This window comes from Trichechus manatus, unplaced genomic scaffold (genome assembly GCF_000243295.1).
Source record: "Trichechus manatus latirostris isolate Lorelei unplaced genomic scaffold, TriManLat1.0 scaffold00075, whole genome shotgun sequence".
In the NCBI taxonomy this organism is placed as follows: Eukaryota; Metazoa; Chordata; class Mammalia; order Sirenia; family Trichechidae; genus Trichechus; species Trichechus manatus.
In genome coordinates, this window is record NW_004444011.1 from 13,104,101 (window position 1) to 13,120,833 (window position 16,733).

The window sequence follows — 16,733 nt, forward strand, 5'->3', positions numbered from 1 at the left end:
CTCCAGGGACAGGTACCTCCTCATAACATTGCCAAAATACATAAGATGAAGTCTCGCTGTCCTCGCTTCTAAGGAGCATTCTGGCTGTACTTCTTCCAAGACAAATTTGTTTATTCTTCTGGCAGTCCATGGTATATTCCATATTCTTCACCAACACCATAATTTAAAGGCATCAATTCTTCTTTGGTCTTCCTTATTCATTGTTCAGTTTTCCCGTGCATATGAGTATCCTAAATACTGTCTATGAATATATCAGGGACTGGGCTTTCGAAGCATTTCAACTCCAGGAAATGCCTGACTGTGCAAATACTCTAGTTTTACCTGATTTAGAAGCTATGGACAAGGCAGCCTGCTAACCAATGCATCTACACTGAAACCACTCTGTACATTTAATACACATTGGGTCTGTAGTCAGAGCTGAGGATGGCTACCATTTTTACATTTCCTGCCAAGATCCAAGTACAAAGTCTTAGTGCCCGCTAATGTTGAAAGCAATCCTTTTATTGTTAGGATAAATAAATGGAATAAGACAAGTAGATGGAAGGCCAATGCCTGTGAAATTTAACTTTGGAACTAGTAACGGCCTATATTTGTATAGAATTTCATAGATGCTCTCTATGAACATTGCTTTGAGTACCTATTTAAACCCTATTCCCACTGGAGCTATTTTGGGTTTCATTCATCCTCATTGTTTCTTTCAAAATTGTCAATAAATTTTTCTTCTTTTATGCTTTTCTTACCTCATTTCTGAGACATCTGCTTAGGCAGTGGACTGGACAAAACTAAATCCTATGTTCTGAGGGGTTTGTTCTATTTCTTATTCATAACACAGCATTTAATTATCTTGAGAGTATTCTCCATCTCTCCTTAGCAATTTTATTTTGAATTTCAAAGTTTTTATTTCAAATTTGGTAGACTTTTTCCTCTAACACAGTTCTTCCACAGCTTCCCCTTCTTTTTGGAAAAGAAAAAATCAAATAAAGAGTATTGTTTAATATGAAATAAACTGCAGAATTAAATGCCTCCCAAGCACTTTCTATCAGACTATTTAAATAAATGGTTTATTAGGAGTCAGTTTTCTTGGGGTGTTGGGTAAAGTCTTCATACATTCAGTTTTCAATCTGATAGTGTTCATAAAAGTGGAACATAAAAGTAAGACATGTTCACCTTTTCCACCAGTTTTATTATGCAAAATATTTTGTATAAAATTGGATTTTTCAAGGATAGAAAAAGCTTTAATAAATCGTATCAGCAATTCTAAAAATGCGTATAGAAACAAATCAGGTTACTCACTTTTCTAAGCAACTGTGTGAATGAGATTGAGGCAATTGAAGTGTTGGAGACGAGAGAGGAGAGGAAATAAGTAATGAAGAAGCCAAAGTAAGTAGAAACACATATATAAGCCCACTGAAGCTTAGTGATGGATCTGATAATGTTCATAAAAGTGTAACAGAACTATAAATTGTATTCTTTTTAAAACCCTACAGATGAAATTTAAGATATCTCTTATTTGGTCTGTATAGTGATTTGTCTTTGTTTTAACACAGGGCCTCAACACGGATGTGGAGGTTATCTGACAGGTTCCAATTATACGTTTTCATCTCCTGATTCTGATTCAAATGGAAGATATGACAATAATTTAAACTGTGTATGGTTCATAAGTGCACCTGTAAACAAACTGATTAAACTCACCTTCAGTACATTTTCTCTGGAGGCAGCGACTACTTTGCAAAGATGCTTTTATGATTATGTAAAGGTAAGGCGATTATATTTCTTAACAGAGTCTACTAATCCCAGACTTTAATTATAGTGTATTCCAGTTTATACCATACAGGAAGTCCTGAAAATTGTGAGTACTACTTGTGTTTAAAATGACCTGCTTTTCAATGATGCAGTGCATAATATCACAGATGCTCTTCCTATTGAATGAATCTTTAATATAGATGACTCCAAAATTTTGTATGCCTTCTAACACTAGCTTCTAGTATCCCTCTGTCCATTAGTGCCTTGTCAAGAGAGGATTGGTGGGAAGAAGTGTTCTGTGGAGAGTACCTTTGAAAAATCCTAAAATAAATGACAATATTTGTAATGAAAATAACAACCTATTAGTTTATCTATTTCATAAGTTTATGTATTTACTTTTTATGTTACCTTTACATATAGGCAATATCTTAGTTCTGAAATCTCACTGACAGTGAATCAAGAAACTTCTGTATTCACTCAGCATAATGCCCTCGAGTGACTAGAGAAGTTTCTTGATTCACTGTCAGTGAGACTTCGGAACTAAGATATTGTCCATATATAAAGGTAACATAAGAAGTAAACATATAAACTTATGAAATTATGCTGAGTGAAATAAGTCAATCACGAAAGAACAAATACTGTATGAGACCATTATTATAAAAACTCATGAAAAGGTTTACACACAGAAAGAAACAATCTTTGATGGTTATGAAGGAGGGGAGGGGTGAGGAGAGAAAAACACCAACTAGACAATAGTTAAATGGTAACTTCGGTGAAGGTTAAGGTGGTACACAATACTAGGGAAACCAGCACAAACTGACCAAGGCAAGGGCATGGAAGCTTCATAGACGCATCCACACTCCCACAGGGATCGAATTACTGGGCTGAAGGTTGGGGACCATGGCCTCAGGGGACATCTAGCTCAACTGCCATAACATAGTTTATGAAGAAAATGTTCTACATCCTACTTTGGTGAGTAGTGTCAGAGGTCTTAAAAGCTTGTGAGCGGCCATCTAAAATACTCTACTGGTCTCACCCCATCTGGAATAAGGGAGAATGAAGAAAACCAAGACACAAGGGAAAGATTAGTCCAAAGGACCAATGGACCACAACTACTACAGCTTCCACCAGGCTGAGTCCAGCACAACTGGAAGGTGCCTGGCTATCACCACCAACTAGTCTAACAGGGATCACAACAGCAGGTCCCAGACAGAGCTAGAGAAAAACGTAAAAAAAAATAATAACTCACAAAAAAAGACCAGACTTACTGGCCTGACAGAGACTGGAGAACCCCAAGAGTGTGGCCCCTGGACACACTTTTAACTCAGTACTGAAGTCACTCCTGAGGTTCACCCTTCAGCCAAAGATTAGACAGTTCCATAAAACAAAATGAGACTAAATGGGCACACCAGCCCAGGGGCAAGGACAAGAAGGCAGGAGGAAAGAAGGGAGAGGAAAGCTGAACGAATAGAAATGGGGAACCCAAGGTTGAGAAGGAGTGTTGACATGTCGTGGGGTTGACCACCAATGTCACAAAACAATATGCGTATTAACTTTTAATGAGAAACTATTTGCTCTGTAAACCTTCACCTAAAGCGCAAAAAAAAAAAAAAATTCTCTATTTAAGTTTTTTAATGACTTTTTATATTATATTATTTCATTTATTAGGCAATATAATTTCAGATTACAAATGTTAAGTAGCATCAATCAATTCTTATTCACTGAGCTGGTACTACACTCTTGGAGGAAAAATATCAAGTATGGCAAGACCTCTATTCATGAGGAGGTTAAATCTGGTTGGAAAATTAAGGAATGACACATACAAATCAACAGTAAACATTTCAGAATAGTAAATATTTAAGTGCTAACTAGTGCATTAAACATAGGCTTGAAGCAATGTGAAAGTTTAAAAGGAGGAAAGTTAATGATAATTTGGCATGATCAAAAGACTTGATAAAGTGAAAGAGAGCTTATTCCAGTCAAGAGAGAAGGTATTCTACTCAAGGTAAACATTAAAAAAAAAAAAGATAGGGAAGTTGGAATGTGCATGTTCTCAGAAGAGTGAAGAGACTTTATTGGAGCAGAATATTGCTAACGAGTGGCAAGAGGTAAGATTACCTAAGTAGAGAAATACCCAGATTACAAAGACTTTTGAAAGTCAAGCTAATGAATTAGATTTTCACAGTTTATAATAAGGAGTGATTGAATATTTTCCAATGATGATATAATAAAAGCAGTATTTAAGGAAAATTAATCAGGAATCAGCATTCAGGGAGGATTGAAGGGAGAAGGGTCTGGAGTTAGGATTCCAGTGAGAGCTTCCTGTTAGGGAGGAAGATTCTTTTACAAAGGATGGGTGGTCAATACGATTAAATTGTAAATTGGAGGCCAAGAAAGGTTAAGATAACGAAAAACTCATTATATTGGCTGGCAACCATTTTAATAAAGTATTGGGACAAAAGCCAGATTAAAGGGAGTTCATGAAAGACTAGAGATAGCGAGGATTGTCAGTTCTGGTTGAATTCTTCTTTTCTAAAATGAGTCCAAAATGGCCAGAACAGCAATAAAACTAATACTCAAGAGTATTCAAGAGCTATCCTGGTTTCTCAGGAAAGTAATAAGCTGGACAGGCAGTTTGGGAATTCAATCCCAATTTTACCGCCAGATAAATTTCCTAATCTCCCTCAGGCTTCATCACTTTATTTAAAAAAATTTTTTTTAATCAAATAATAGTACATACCTTGTGAGGCTGTTTTTAGTATAAAGATAATGTATACTAGAGTGTTTAGCACTGTACCTGACACATAATTTGTAAATGAATTTCCTTGCCTTTTTTTTCTTTAGAATAATTCCAGATGGGCACAGAGGCTATGGAATTTCTTTTTCTTAAAATTTAAAGAACAATTAATTTATATGTAAATTCTTGTATGTTTCAATTCCTGTAAGATATTTTGGGTATAGTCCTGCTAGGAGGAGGATTGATTAGATTTACTCTCAAGATCCATTTCTATGAGTGTGATTTGATAGTGTCATTAAACAACTAGTAATTTTCTCAATTTCATTGAGGCATTCAGGACAGAAACAGCAATATCAAAAACAAGGAGTTGCTTTCCAGCCTCACAATAAAATGTCTTTTTTTTCCAAAGAAATTATGTTCAGATCTACTCTTGTTTTCCCTCTTGGGAAAACAATTTCCTTCAATTGGCAACTTTTCCAACTTCTACTAAACTGGCAGATCCAAAAACAGTCCTCGGAATGTGAATCATGGAGGTATTTTTATTAAAGAGATCCCTGGTGATAAATGGGACCTTTGACTTCTTTCAGATTGTTTCTTAGATATTATAATCAAATCATTTTCAGGAAAATTTAATTAAATTCTACAAATAAAAATATTCCAATTTCATTAATCATTCATAATTATGTTACTATCATTTTTGACAGGGTTGACTTGGAGAGTTATTAAGGTAACTACAGTACTTAGTGAATTGTGTATTTCACGGAGCAGTTGATGTTGAAATTAATGCCACTTACACCATCCCCTAATGAGTTACTTGGCATTGTTATATGCCAGGCATTGTACCCGGCACTGGAGCTGTGAAGAGTCAAAGATATGATCCCTCAAGGAGTTGTCAGTAGAGTGGAGGAGACTGACGTGTAAGCACAAAAATTATTGTGCAGCATGACAATAATGATAAATATGAACAACATAGAATAATAGAGCAGAAGGGGGCACAATTGACTCCATTTTGGGTTCAAGAAAGGCTTCCTAGAAGGTATGGCTGAGCTGGGTTTTAAAAAATAAATGGAACCTTACTCCGATTTGTAAATGGATTTATTCTCAAGATTCATTTCTGAGTGTGATTTGATAATCTACACAGAAAAAATTTTCTTCCACAAAATTTGGAGGAACATCACAAAAGCTTGCTTCCTGTGAGAAGCTGGCCACCAAAAAGAAGGAGGCAAGGAGTGACTTCGAGCTACATAATAATGAATGCTCAATTTCCTCACACCAGTTCCCCAGTCAGCTAAGTCAGTCCTACTGTAGGGAGCAGTGACTGAAGTGGCAAGGAGGAGTCAGGAGTCTGATGTTCCTCTGCTGGAAATATGGCCCCTTCCTAACATGTTCCAGCTTTTTCTCAACCTAGTCAAACCCAGTGCCCCTTTTAATAATCAATGTTTTATAATGCTTTGTTTAGCGTCTGGAGTGAAATCATATACAATAAAACCTACCTATACATAATTTCAAGAAAGTCAATGTAATGTACTAACTGACATAAAAAGGAAAATATATAAAATAGTGTGTATTTCAGTATGTAAGTACTCTGACACAACTACACTACATCACATAATAGTCAGATTCTCCCCCTAATACATGGACTCATGGTGGACATAGAAGTTCAAATTTAGAGTAATGTGGGTAAGTTGTAGTCACAGCTCAAATGCCAACAGCAGCATCACCATCTGCAACATGAATTTCCAAAATGGTGAGAAAACTCAAATAGTTCTAAACAAAACAAAGTACACTCCTCCGTCAACTTACATAGTAATTGGATTCCTGCAAATTCTGTGCATATTAAAACTGTGCAAATATATTTTTCGTGTTTATAGAATAGATTTAGGTTCTGGAATTCAAAAAAAAAAACAAAAACCCTTTTCACAAATGTCTGGCAGGACATTCAAAAGTTATGTGGGACATAGAATAAATCTTCACTTTGCAGAAATGTCCCATGAACTGCGAGATTAGCTTCTGAATGTGGCTTCTAACCACTAAATGCCAGTTATAACCCCAAATTATCGTGATGACACAAAAAAAAAACACCACACTTCTGCAAAACACTCTCTAGGGGTGGCATTGTCCCCATTGAGAACCTGTCTTAACCCTTTGGGTTTCTGTCCGTGGTCAGCTATTTGGAGGAGGGCTTGTCCATCTTTGGGAAGGAAATCAACAATCTGTCAAGGCATACCGTTCCTATCTTTATGAAGTAATATCTACTATTCATTCACGCATTCCATCAATAAGTGTTCATTTGAACCCCTACTATGTTCCTATGAGTCAGATCGACTCAACGGCAACAGGTTTGGTTTGTCATTTTTTAACTATATTCCAGATGCTGCTCCAAACACTGGAAAAAGCATTGAGGTAAAAAACAGACAAACAAAAAACACCACCAACAATAATATAAAAATTCTTGCACATGTAGTGCTGGTCCTAATCATTGTTTCTTTGTGGCTCTTCCTGGGACTTTCACTGGGGATGCATATGAGTTTTTTAACAGAAGGTTCGAAATAGGTTAGAGTTCAGTCCCACACCTGAAAAATCACTCTCTGTTCTCTTTCTCATCTCAAATTATCTCCAGTCATGTTGTCCACCATAAGCCTATCAGAGATTCTGCAATAAAAGGATTCATGAAGATGCTCTAATAAAATGCAACATAGAGATGTCCCAAATAAGAATATAAAAATCCCCTCCATTATCAAAATCCCAGGGAAATATTAAAAGATAAAGTCCTAAGGAAATTAATATTTAAAATTGTTAAGTTAAATTTGAAAAGATGTAAATACAATAACAGAATCTACTGCCCTTGTGCATAAAAAGTGAATAGAAATTAAGATCCAAACATTTCCTTCCCCCCTGTTTCTTTCACTTCTCAAATTGATGGCTGGGTAAAGTGCAGGATCTTGCAATAGTTGTAATCAGAGGCTGCCTTCTACTAAAGTATTTGTTCAGTTCCTTCAGGATCTTAAGTAGTTTCTAATATGCTTCACGATTAGAGAGTTTTAAAAGTTGAGAAATCACAGTATTCTTCACAGCACTGACCCACACCCACGAGACTCAGAGCATAATTCAAGCTCCAGGTCTAAACCAGTTATCTCAGGCAATGTATGCTCCCAGAATGCAATATTGAGCTGCAGCTGATTGTGCAGGTGCTAGGGGCACAGTCCTAACGGCACATTTATATCATAGTCCATATATGATCCTCTGCCCCTAGCACTGGACAGTACACCACCTGCACAACACTATGGAGCTACCCTGTGAAATACCATTGTAGATACTTAGTGTCATCTGAGAATGGGAGAGCAGAAGCAGAAAATTTTGGTTGCAACTATGATAAGAGTCCAAGCAGCCCATGTCAGTTGTCCAGAGTCTACAGCTTGTCTACTTCAACTCATTTAGGAGAAACCTTACTGGGGCAGTGAAAGAACTCGAGTAAAACCAGCTCAGGGTGGATCATATATGTAATTCCCTTCCATCTAGCCCTAGATTCTCCCTCTTGTAATCCTTCCTTCACACCCACCGGTTATCTAGTTAAAGCCCAAATCAGATCTTATTGTTTCTATAGATAAAGTCCAAGCTTCCCGGCATAAAATACAAGGGATAGTATTGCTCCAATGTATTTTTCCAGTCCCTCTCTCTCACCCTAATCTCCATGCCAAAACTGTTGAGACATGCCATGCATTTTCTGCTTCCGTGACTGTCCACATCATGTTCCACCTGGCTGGGATGCTCTTTCCCTTTTGTAGTTCTGGAAGATTTCTGTTTGCTTTTAAATACCAGTTCAAATGTCTGTGCAAAGTCTTTCCTGATTCCATCATCTGGGTTCCCCTAGTACATTTGACATGCTTTTATTCTTTTATTGTAGCACTTATTTTTCTCTATACTGTATATAAATAACATACATGTGTGTATGTATGAGTGTGTGTGTATACATAGAGATAGATAGATAGATATACATATAAAACTACTATTACTACTACTATTGCCATCGAGTTGATTCCAACTCATAGCGACCCTATAGGACAAAGTAGAACAGCCCCATAGGATTTACAAGGCTGTAAATCTTCACAGAAGCAGACTGCCACATCTTTTTCCTCAGAGTGGCGAAGTTTTCAGTTAGCATCCAAGTACTTAACCACTTCACTGCGAAGCCTCCAGAAACCAGAAACCAAACCCATTGCCATTCAGTAGATTCTCACTCATAGTGACTCTATAGGATAGAATAGAACTGCCTCGTAGGGTTTCCAAGGCTGTAAATCTTTACAGGAACAGACTGCCACATCTTTCTCCCACAGAGTGGCCGACCTTTTGGTTAGCAGTCTAGCAGTTAACCACTGCACTATCAGTGCTCCATATATATGTTTAATTAATAGATCTCCCTGTCCCACTAATCAAATGAACATCTTGAAAATATGGAGAGTGCCTTATGCGTCCGTGTAGAAGCTAGGACCTAGCACAGGAACTTGACACATAGTATACAGAATCAAAATACTTGCTAACGTGAATGTGGTAATAAAGACAGCAAAGATTATAATAAAATTCTAACTTGTTTACCAGAAAAAAAAATATATTACCTAAAACCTGACAAATGGAAAATGTACTCTTCTGTAAAATGAGGGGGTTAGATTGCAGAACTCAAACCTCTTCTGCGGCATCAGGATTGGAGGAAGACTCATTAACAACTTGTGTTATGCAGATGACACAACCTTGCTTGCTGAAAGTGAAGAGGACTTGACGAACTTATTGATGAAGATCAAAGACCATAGCTTTCAGTATGGTTTACATCTCAACATACAGAAAACAAGAATCCTCACAACTGGACCAGTAAGCAACACCATGATCAACGGAGAATGGATTAAAGTTGTCAGTGATTTCATTTTACTTGGATCCACAATCAACGCTCATGGAAGCAGCAGTCAAGAAATCAAACGACACATTCCACTGGGCAAATCTGCTCCAAAAGACTTCTTTTAAGTGTTAAAAAAAAAAAAAAGTCACCTTGAAGACTAAGGTGCACCTGACCCAAGACATGGTGTTTTCAATCTCCTCATATGCATGTGAAAGCTGGACAATGAATAAGGAAGACCAAAGAAGAATTGATGCCTTTGAATTACGATGCTGGCAAAGAATATTGAATATACCATGGAGTGCCAAAAGAATGAACAAATCAGTCTTGGAAGAAATACAGCCAGAATTTTCCTTAGAAGCAAGGAAGGTGAGACTATGTCTCACGTACTTTGGACATGTTATCAGGAGGGATCAGTCCCTGGAGAAGGACAGCATGCTTGGTAAAGTAGAGGGTCAGTCAAAAAGAGGAAGACCCTCAACGAGATGGATTGACACAGTGTCTGCAACGATGGGCTCAAGCATAACAAGGATGGTGAGGGTGGCGCAGGACTGTGCAGTGTTTTGTTCTGTTGTACACAGGGTTGCTATGAGTCAGAACCGACTCAACAGCACCTAACAACAACAAGAAGCCTCTTCTAGCTTTAATGCTACTAAAAACCCATTGCCATCGACTCAATTCTGACTCATAGTGACCCTATAGGACAGAGTAGAACTGCCCCATAGGGTTGCCAAGGCTGTGATCTTTACAGAAGCAGACTGTCACATCTTTCTCCCTCGGAGCAGTGGGCAGGTTCAAAATTGCTTTAAGCAGAGCACTTTAACCACTGCACCACTAGAGCACCAGTTTTACTAACCCAAAAACCAAACCAAACCCATTGCTGTGGAATCAGTCCCAACTCATAGAGACCCTATAGGACAGAGTAGAACTGTTCCATAGGGTTTCCAAGGAGCAGCTGGTGGATTCCAACTGCCGACCTTTCTGCTAGCAGCCAAGCTCTTAACCACTATGCCACTAGAGCTCCAATTTTACTGGTCATGTTTAAGTAGGAGAGACAGTGCCATCTAGTGGTGAAATTATTTTTTCTTTTTATTTTCAAATTACTGTTTTTAACTATTTCTATTTCATATATTCATAGCAACTCTATAAATATATGAAATAGAGTTAGTTAAAAAGCAGCAATACAGGGTCGCTATGAGTTGGAATCAACTCTATGGCAATGGATTTTATTTCACATATCGCTAGTATTTTAAAATAGTGTCCGTGGTCAAGGCTGTTCTGAGGCTTCTGACACACCATAGTTCTGTTATAAATTCAATATTTGGAGCTTTACCAATACAGATACTTGTTTTAGAAATACAATGAATATTTCTCAGCTGGAAAATCTTTGTTTTTTATTGTTGTATTTCAGCAAAATCCAAACATTGACTATTTCAACAAGTGTTCACCAAAAGCTACTGTCTTCTGGGAATCATGCTGGGTGCTGGCGACACAGCAGTGAATCAGTCAGACAAAGTCTTCCCCACCAGTGGTACATACATTCTTGTTGGGAGAAACAAAAAAAAAATTTAAAAAGAAAATAAGCATAAATACATAAAAAACCAAAAAACTCGTTGGCATCGAGTCGATTCAGACTCATAGTGACCCTATTGGACAGAGTAGAGCTGCCCCATAGGGTTTCCAAGAAGCAGCTAGTGGATTCTAACTGCCAACCTTTTGGTTAGCAGTCTGAACTCTTAACCACTACACCACCAGGGCCCCCATAAGTATATAAGATGCTTTACAATTATAAGAAAATGAAGCAGGATGATGTTGGTGGAGGGCAACACTAGATAGGGTTGGCCTCTCTGAGGCTCAGCTAGGATCCCATGCCAAGAAGGAGTCAGCTGTTCAGAGCAGTGGAAATGGTGCTCTGGGTAGCAATAGCAGCAAGTGCAGCAGCCCTGGGCAGGGCAGTGTCCTGGGATGGAAGAGTTACAGAAAACAGATGAATAGAGTATGGTCTGAGAGGAAGCAGAGGCCAGATCAGGGAGGGGCTCGCAGACCACATGAAGAGTTCGGGCTTTATTTTCAGCGCAGTGGGAATCTATTGAGGAGCTTCAGGCAGAGCATGAGGCATAATCTGACGGAAGTGTGCAAGCACTCAAGCAACTGTGTGGAGAATACTGTGGCTACTCTGAGGAGGTAAATCTATTAGGAAGATGTTATAGTAAAAGTGAAGGACGATGGTGCTAGCAATAGAGATGGGGCTATTGGGATAACTTTGGAAGGTAGAGGGAGTAGATATGGGGGTTGAGAAGAGAGAGACAGGAATCAAGGATGGCTGAAGTGTTAGGCTTGAGCCATTTATTGAGATAAAGTCTTGGGGAGAACAAGTTTAGGAGGAATGAGTAGAGGCAGAGAAGAATCAAAGCACTTACTCATTTATTAAATATTTATTGAGTGCCTTTAATGTGCCAACGCTCTTCTGTAACAAACAGCAATCTGTGCTTTCATGGACATTGTATTCTCGTCAGAGAAGACAATAAATGAATTAGTAAAATATTACGTATGTAGAAGTAGATTATATGATATAGAAGGTAATAAGTACTCTGAAGAAAAATAAAGCAGGAAAGGGGAATACGAAATCTTGGAATAGTTTACGTTTTAAGTAGGGTGGTCGGGGAAGGTCTTAACTGAGTTGGTGATACTTGAGCAAAGACCTGAAGGAAGTAGGAGAACAAACCATGTGGATATACAGGGGAATAGTGTTCCAGGCAAAGGGAACAGCAAATGCATCAGCCATAAAGCAGGAGTGCCCCTGGTTTGCTCAATGAGCAGAGTGAACAAGGAGGAGACAGTAAGAAATTAGATCATAAAGTAAAGCTGAGGGGTGGAAGTGGAGAGCAGATTGTCTCAGGCCTTGAATGCTAATGTAATGGCTTTGGTGTTTTATACTGAGTGGGTGGTAAGCAGTTAGGAGTGTTTTTAGTAGAGCATTAACCTGGTCTAACTTACATTTTTATAGGAACCTCTGGCTGACATGTTGAGAACAGACTAGTGGGGCAGGAGCAGAGTCAGGAGTTCCATAAGGTGGCTGCAGTAATAATCCAGGCAAGAGACTATGGCACCTTGGACCAGGTGGTAGTGAGAGAAAAGGGAAAGATAGTCACTTTCTGGGTATATTTTTTAACAGAAACAATAGACTTGCTGACTCAAATGACACATTTTAAAAAATCATTTGTAACTTTCCCAATGAGAAAAAAAAAGTTAGACATCATACCAGGTTTTTACTAGAAAATCTTATTATAATAAAATCAATTCAATAGCAATTCTGTTCCTAAATTAAAACAGCTCTAAGAACATCAGTGTAATGACTCTTAATCATGACCTATTCTGACTTCACAATTTCATGCAAAATACGAGCCTTCTTTATGAATAATGGAGAACTAATGAGCTGTTTTTCTTTTCAGCTGTATGATGGGGATAGTGAAAATGCCAACTTGGCTGGAACATTTTGTGGTTCCACTGTACCTGCTCCTTTTATCTCTTCTGGTAACTTCCTTACAGTTCAATTTGTCAGCGACGTCATTTTAGAAAGGGAAGGATTTAAAGCTACATACACCATCGTGGACAGTGAGTAATTTGAGGCATTTTTATATATTATGAAATACATGTGTATTTATGTACTACAAAGAATTTCATGCTCAATGTTAACCACAAAGCTCACTATTAATTATGGAACTTAATGTCTATTACTAAACTCCATGTTAATTACTCTGCGTTTAATCCATGATACAAATTTGGTACAATTCTTAGTCAAGAATATATACCTTAAATAACATCATTTCCAGAATAGAATCATGTAAATATAGCTCCTTGGTCTGGGAGGGTAGGGAAAACGAGTTTTAAATATTGTTCTTGTGATGAGACATGGGTAAAATGTCTTGTAAACTGTTTTTTTTCTTGTCTCCTCAGGGCCTTGTGGGGGAACCTATAATGCAACTTGGGTCCCACAAAGTGTCTCGTCACCAAATTCATCAAACCCAGATGTTCCATTTTACACTTGTACTTGGGTCATTGATGCTCCTCCACATCAGCAAGTCAAGATAACTGTGTGGGCCTTACAGCTTCACTCACAAGACTGCTCACAGAATTACTTGGAGTTTCAGGACTCACCAAAGGTAGTAATTATAGCATGAATGACATAGTGACCCTTTCACCAGTATTTTGAAAAGCAGTTGAAATAATGAGGGCAAGATTAAATAAATTCTCAATGTTACTTCCAGCATAATGTGCTCTATAGGCCTGTGCAAGGACCTCCATACAAACATGTTAAGGACCTTAGACTTGGTCCTGTAAGTCATTAGCTCTCAAACTTTGGTGTACAGAAGAATCACTGAGTGTCTTGTTAGAAGTGCGTGTCCCTGAGCCCCATCCTCAGAGACTGATTCCCCCGGGAATGAGCCATTAATGTGTATTTTTGATGAGCATCTCTGATATTCTGACCCCGGGGCTCCATGCGCCATGCTTTGAAAAATATGTCTATAGTTAGTGGGTTCTGTGTATAGGAGGAATTAAAGGTTAATGAAGAACATAGGTAGATTAGTCAGGAGGCTATTTGGCCCCAGTCCAGTGGGAATAGATATATGGAATGCACAATATAAAAGTCTGTTTTGAGATGATGAGTATGAAGTACCCATGTGATGAGATGTTGAGCAGACAGTTGGATGTAAAAGTGTGAGGTTGACAGAAGACCTAAAGATCTGGACGCCATCCATCATCATGCAGGTAGATATTTGAAATAATGAGATTATCCAGGGGAAATCTATAAAGTGAAGAGTCATGAACTGAGGGTGGATACCTGGTGAACACCAGCTTAACTGGATTGTGTCACTGTAGTTTGGGGAGCAACTCATCTGCCCGAGTTCATCCTAAGAGTGTTGTGTTCAAACCCTTGTGTGTGCAATAACAGCAAGTCCAATCTATTACCTTCTGAGGTTTCAAGATACTCCTCATTATAAGTCCAGGGTTCCCTGATTGACATGTAAGTCTTGGTGGGGAGAGAAAAACCCATTTTGGTTGACTCCAATGTGGAAGTCTGAAAATGCTGGCTGCTGAGTAGATACTAGCATTGCTTAATTTTGTTCAAAGCATAGATACGAAAATAAATCCTAGGCCACCATGGGGTAGCCGAGGTGCGAGGTCATCATTCCATTGGTGGTAGTTTTCACAATGAAAACTTACTGAAAGGACTCAGAGACAAGTGGGAGAAAGGCCTCTGTGTTCAAGTTCTTTCAATTTCCCATTGCTTCGTGCTGCTGAGACAGTGGGAATCATGGAGGAACACCCAGCAGGGCACAGAAATGCTATTTACAGGGCACGCAAAAGCTCTGGAACATACTAACAGTTGGATTGCCCTCAACTAAGACCCAGTATTTGTTATGAATGAATAATGTCATTCAACTGAACAAGTAAAAGAAAGGAAACAGGTTTTCATCCTAGTTAGGTAGGGAAGGAAGACAAGAAGGTGACTGATGGACTGGGAGAAACTGGAACCCTCAATGTATCCAAGAGTAGAAAAAGAAGATATAGTTGGAAGATCATGAAAGAATTATGTGATGGAAACATTATAGATGATGACAAGGTCTGTCTGAATAGCTGGCATTGGGGGTAAGCAACCACAGAGTAGAGATGAAAGTTACCGGTATTAAGGAGTGCAAAGTTGGGGTGTTTAATGAATCATCTGTAAAAACACTGAAACTCCAAGGGTCAAGACAAGTATTAGAGGCATAATTGGATGTAAGGGGCCTCAAATGCCCTACCTTTGTATGAGTTATTTTTACAGAAGAGTTGACAGATATTAGACTATATTTATACTGTTCTGTTGAGAGGTGATGAGGGCTGCCTCGGGGAGCAGGGACCTCATTACAGGCACCCATTGCCTTGTGGGATTCACAGTACTGACAATGGATCTGGTTAGATTTGCCAAGGGGTATCAAGAGCTAGCTTGGGGGAGTAGTGATGGAGTTAGTCTTCTGGAATTTAGGACTGTGGAAAATCCCTGGGAGGAAAACTGTAGTGAGATGGAACAGCCTCGATACATTCAAAGCAACGGTCAGGACTTAGTTACAAACCGGCCTGAGAGGGCCAGGGTATTGGTTTCAGAAGGGAAGTGTTTGTCTTGTGGTTTCAGCAGAGACTTGGTCCTCCCATGTCCCGTCCCTCAGAATGTGGGACATTCACCAGTTTCAAGGCCAATCTGTGTCTTGTTGCAGAGTCTTCCATATTGAGCCCTTCAAACACTATAACTAGTTTCCATGCTGAATATTTTAAGCCACACTTTTATACAGTGAAACCTGTGAGAGCCAGAACTCGACAGGACTGCCTTGTTTTTCTGGGTCTGGAAAGTTTTCTGCCTTTGACAGGGTGCAGTCACCACTTTTCTATCACTCTCCATTTAGTGGAAAATATTTGAGTTTTCCTTCTCTGACAGGCTTCCGCTTTATGTAGGTTTCAGCTTTCATAGGTTTTACTGTATATAATTTAATTTATGCTATGATCTATTCTGTGTTGAAACTAAAACTTATGTGATTTGGTTTCCACTTGATTTCAGAGTAATGGAAATCCAGGTGTCCGGTTCTGTGGCAGAAACATTTCAGCTGTTCCAGCATTTTATTCTTCTATGCGTACTGCGATTGTCGTGTTCAAATCTGAAATTTTTAACAGAAACTCTAGAACGGGCTTTACTTATCAGATTGCAGGTAAGCCTTGGCGCTGCATCTTTCATTCAGAAAAACTGTCATCATTACAATTATTGTCAGAATTGACTCCTGTGGGGAAGTTAGGGTTTGTTAACAATAAGACACACCCATATAAGACTCTTCCCTAGAACCCAGGCCCAATTTAGCAAATTATAAAACTGGTTTCTGAAAAGGCAAAGTGAATATACTAGTAACTAAAGTATTTAGAATGTCAGCCTATTCTTCATCTTTCATGTAAAAATATTATACCAGTTATTTTACTAACAATCCATTTGACTAAGTTTTGGAATCACCATGTATGTGTGTGTGTGTGTGTATACATATTTATACCTTTACTGAAATATAATTCACATATTATATACAGCCATGTAAAGTGAAATTTAGTAGTTTTTAGTCTATTCACAAAGTTGGAAATCACTATACTTTAGGAAATGATTTTGTTAAAAACCAAGAATCCCTGAAAGTGTTAGTTGATTACTGTAATTGAGAAGTTTATTTCCAGAGAACACTTTATTTAATGTTCATTTTGAGCTTGATTAAAACTAAAGCTGTCTTTGATTAAAATGAACAAAAATACTTTCGGTATTTTTACTAAAAATGGTAAAGAACAATGATTTGCCAATTC

At 38.3% G+C, this 16,733-nt stretch overlaps 1 protein-coding gene across 1 annotated transcript in view; it reads left to right on the top strand.

Annotated features, from left to right (window-relative positions):
- Window positions 1-16,733, top strand: part of CUBN (cubilin) — a 396,867-nt gene that overhangs the window by 366,926 nt on the left and 13,208 nt on the right. The window contains 4 exon segments of the mRNA XM_004391280.1: window positions 1,548-1,756; window positions 12,818-12,980; window positions 13,323-13,528; window positions 15,961-16,108. Of these exon segments, the coding sequence (XP_004391337.1) occupies window positions 1,548-1,756; window positions 12,818-12,980; window positions 13,323-13,528; window positions 15,961-16,108 (726 nt within the window).